Raw genomic sequence first — 4,198 nt, forward strand, 5'->3', positions numbered from 1 at the left:
TAAAGAAATAAATAAATAAGTATTGGCAAAAGTTTTTTTAGAGAACTTCAATGTTCTGATTCATTTAAAATATTTTTATTAATTAAGAATATTAAGCGGGATCTTTAATCAAAAATTATTCTCGATATCTCCGTTAGAGAGGATTGAAATTTATTGCAGGGAATTTATTTGTAGGTTCACATTTTTATAGCGCGACCCCCAAAGAGGCTTTACTCCTCTATAAACTGAAGCTATCAAAGAGTTCTTCCCTCGTAATCTCTTTCCGATGAAACTCGCGGTGAAATTTTCTTTTTTCCCCTATTTTCCCATCAGTATTTGTTCACCAGAAGATAGGGCGACGGAATAAATATCATCTCCTTGAATAATACTCGGCGACAATTTTGCACCTTTCCGGTTTTACGATATGGAACACGTTTCCATTTCTGCTGTTCCCATTCGCCGACGGGAAGTGCAGAAGAATTTGAAATCCACAAATACTTGTAATTGTTCATAATTATCTGAGTGTTATTTCTGAATATACATCTCAGAGTGGATATCATGGGAGCAATGAATAGCCCGGAGTGAAATATCTTAACCGGCCATTCGAGAGGATAATCGAGTCACGTCGCGCTTGGTGGATGCGATTATTTTTAGTTTGGAAGCCAGCTAATGCGATTTCTCTGCAACTTTATCTACGTCGTCGATTCCGTTTCTCCTCGGTGGCTTTACCAAAATTACCGTTTGATGGATGCGAACGAGCGAAAAGAGTTCACCGTCGAACTCTTCTCTCTCTCTCTCTCTCTCTCTCTCTCTCTCTCTCTCTCGTTCGTCCATCCTGTCTCTCTGGTATAAGAGTCACGGCAGGGACAGCGATGCCTCGAGTGATAAATAGATTACCTGGACGCGGTTCGAATAATTTTCGACGAAAGCCTTTCCAAAGTAAACGCGTAACCAAAGATCGAGCCACGTTTCGAGGTAGAATCTTTTCTCAGTGGCACGAGTCGACGATCGGCCCGACGCCGTGGATCGTTCATGTTTATTCCATCAGCGGTTCATATTTATTTCATACCGCTCGTATCTCGGAATTTTTTAATCTACAAATACGTGCCGTCTCGATATGTTATAGAATNATATTACACTCCGAGAACTTAATTTTTGATATATTTACGATTTTTAAATTCGCTCTATTTTAATATGAAACGTGATTGGTTAGAACTCCAAAATGGTTGACGAATTCTCAGCTTCCAGTAGAACTATAGAACCTTACGTGGGCTCATTTTGAAGCTGAAGATTCCACGCATTTAATAAAATCATTCCCTAATGTAAGTAAATTCGAAAACACTTAGTAGAGTGGGGGTGACTGCGTCCAACGACGCCAGCCTTTTAAGGGTACGCAACTTGACAAAGACCCATAAAACATAGAACGAAGGTCATACTGGCGATGGGGGAGGTCCTAGGACAACCAGAAGGTTTGACCAAAGAGGCACTCTTGGTACAGCTGTCCTACTGTTGAGGTATCGAGAATAAATGCGAGAGTTGATTATCAAATGTTTTAACGCCCACGAGTTTTATTTAAACCGTCCGCCATCTTCTTCATTTTATAGTAGATTCCCGTTGAATCTTACACTAAATGGTTTCAAACCATATTTATGAATGGACAATAAGAAAATCACTGTAGGTATGATGAAAATCAAGGGGCCCAGTAGCGGCCCGAAGGCAAGTTTGAGGCCCGACAGGGGGCAGCATTGCCGTCGGGCACCGCGTACCTTATTTTTACACGTAAATTCGACATTTTGAATTTCTTTCGTGAATATTAATTGTTTCCTCTGTACTTTCTTAATGCTTTAATGTCACAATACACTTTTTGTACATGTATTCTACGCTGGTTTTGATATCCGAATTAATACTCTTATGTAAGTGTATGATATACACACTCTACGTGATATGTGCATACATATGTATAAGGGCGTTCCTGTTCCTATATACGAGGAAGCTCAGCTATCTTTGAATCGGGCAGCAGTAAACCGCGTTCTCCGTTGAACCAAGCACCGTAATTGCGACGATCAATTAACGGGCGATTAACACCGCTCACCGACAAACGAGCGAGCTGATTAACCGCACGCGAGCGATGCATGCGCGCTTACAAAGGGCTTCTCTTTCTGTTTTCACTGATGTACGCGCGTGCTCGACTCTGTGGCCGTTAAAACTGGTCAGTGTATCAAGATGTCCACGTGATGATCTGGATCGGGTTCGGTTACCTGATGACGTTCCTCAAGAGATACGGTCAGAGCGCAATTGGGCTGACTTTCCTCCTCGGCGCCGTGCTGGTCCAGGTCGCTATCATCTGCGAAGGAGTTTTGCACATACACACGGGCAAGGCTTACTTATCTTTGACAAGGTTGGTAGACAGTTTTCATTTTTAACTTGCGGCTCGGTTAGATGTATCGTGTAAGGTTTCTACTCGAAATCAGCGTCGGTTTAAAGGTTTATCTATACCAGGCATGGGCAAAAGTGGCTCTCCAGAGCCACGGTGGCTATGGTGGGGATGCTTTATGGTCGATCCTCACAGAGCGTGCGATGCGATGCGTTGCGCTGCGTTTCTGTATTTTTCGAGCCTACGGCCGGGTTTACCAGTGCCGTAGACTGTACCCTACAGCATATACTAAAAGCATGTAAACGTCGGAGACTTTGGAGGGCCCCCGTAATAGTTNTATTCAATATGTTGAAGAATAGAAAAAAAAAATTTCCTAATAATCTGTGAGGATAAATAGGGGGAATCTGAATCAAGGCGGAAGCGGTGGAAAAAATGTTTGCGAATGTCTGCAGTAAATTCAAGGGACCGGTTTGAACCGGTTCCGATGAAGTCGCACGGTATTTGTATCGCTTCCGACACACGTATAGCTATTGGAAACAAATAAATTCACGCCAGTGCTACTCGGTAATATACACATCAGGTCCCCATTGGCTGAAAAGTCCGAGGGATGTTTTTGCAGGCAGTACGGCGTTGCGCGCGGCGCGAAAAATATATTCGCAACCGGCCCCGATGCACCATTGAATACCAAAGCCAAGCATGTAGGATTGTGTTTGAGCCGGCGCATGAATAGTTGATAAGCCGAAAAAGTGTGCAACGAATACCTACCTATCCTATCCCATCGGCTCGTTCTGTGTTTCGGATCCTCTTTTCTCTTTATCAGCATCCGGAATGCACTCTCTCGCCTATTGCATCCGGGGGTAAAAGTACGCCACCGAACTTCCTCTTCTGTTCGAATCTCGAAATTGAAATGATCCAGGAATACGCACTACGTTGCCGCGCGGCTACACTGGAAACATTTCTTTCTCTGCGCCCACGCGATCCGACCGTATGACGCTCTTAAGGATGTATTGGCTATACAATCAATTCCACAAGTTTATGCACTTTAGAAATGCAGTTTTTAACTTTCCTCTTTTTAAAGTGCTGACTGAAAATAAATTGTCGTTCAAGGGGTTAAAGAAGAAGACTTTGATTGTTACGCGATAAGGTAGACTGTCAATGTTACACAGAAAATAAGTCAAAAATATGGGTTTACGGGAATACACTTTTCGTTCTTATATGAGAATATTTTCCGGTCATCAGGTACCTCTTCAGAAAGAGGAAATTCGCTCTGGTCATTATTTCAACGAAAACAGTCTATTTTGAATAAAAAATCGCTTATAAACGCAGGCATTGTAACTACGATTTTTCATCCATATTAAAACGCTCATATTACTAAATATCAGCATATTCTGATTAAATAATGACCAGTGCGCGCCAGGTTTGACTTTCCTCTTTCTGAAGAAATACCTGACGACCGGAAAATATTCTCATATAAAGACGAAAAGTGTATTAAATTCATATTTTCCACTATTTTTGCCTGGTTATCAATCAAACAGAACAAGAAACATAAAAATTTTAGAGAAGTCACGTGACTATCTTAGCCCCTTAATTGAAAAGTAAAATATTCATTACGAGACTGTCTTAAAAGTTATCAACTTCCTGGTATCCGTCGCGCCGGTCCTCGTCCTGTGCTCGGGTCTCCCTTTAAAAATTTTAATTTAACATCATCAAAGAAAAGTACGACCGTCTTTTGATACACTCTCGTCCGTTGAATCAATGGGAAGTACGCTTATCTTAATTAATGGACTAGCTCTTAATTATGCATCCCAGTTGCAACGCGTCGCATAATTAATTTTTATGATACTT

At 41.7% G+C, this 4,198-nt stretch overlaps 1 protein-coding gene across 7 annotated transcripts in view; it reads left to right on the forward strand.

Annotated features, from left to right (window-relative positions):
* Rh50 (Rhesus blood group-associated glycoprotein Rh50) overlaps nucleotides 1-4,198 on the forward strand; it is a 27,790-nt gene that overhangs the window by 17,345 nt on the left and 6,247 nt on the right. For 6 of the 7 annotated variants that reach the window (XM_026816300.1, XM_026816301.1, XM_026816303.1 and 3 more), the window contains one exon: nucleotides 2,194-2,377. In XM_026816300.1, coding sequence (XP_026672101.1) covers nucleotides 2,194-2,377 — 184 coding nt within the window. The remainder of the gene's footprint in view (nucleotides 1-2,193; nucleotides 2,378-4,198) is intronic. The other variant, XM_018029982.2, reaches the window with a different exon arrangement.

Source organism: Ceratina calcarata, unplaced genomic scaffold, assembly GCF_001652005.2.
Source record: "Ceratina calcarata isolate Rehan_Ccalc_2016 unplaced genomic scaffold, ASM165200v1 scaffold511.2, whole genome shotgun sequence".
Taxonomy (NCBI): Eukaryota; Metazoa; Arthropoda; class Insecta; order Hymenoptera; family Apidae; genus Ceratina; species Ceratina calcarata.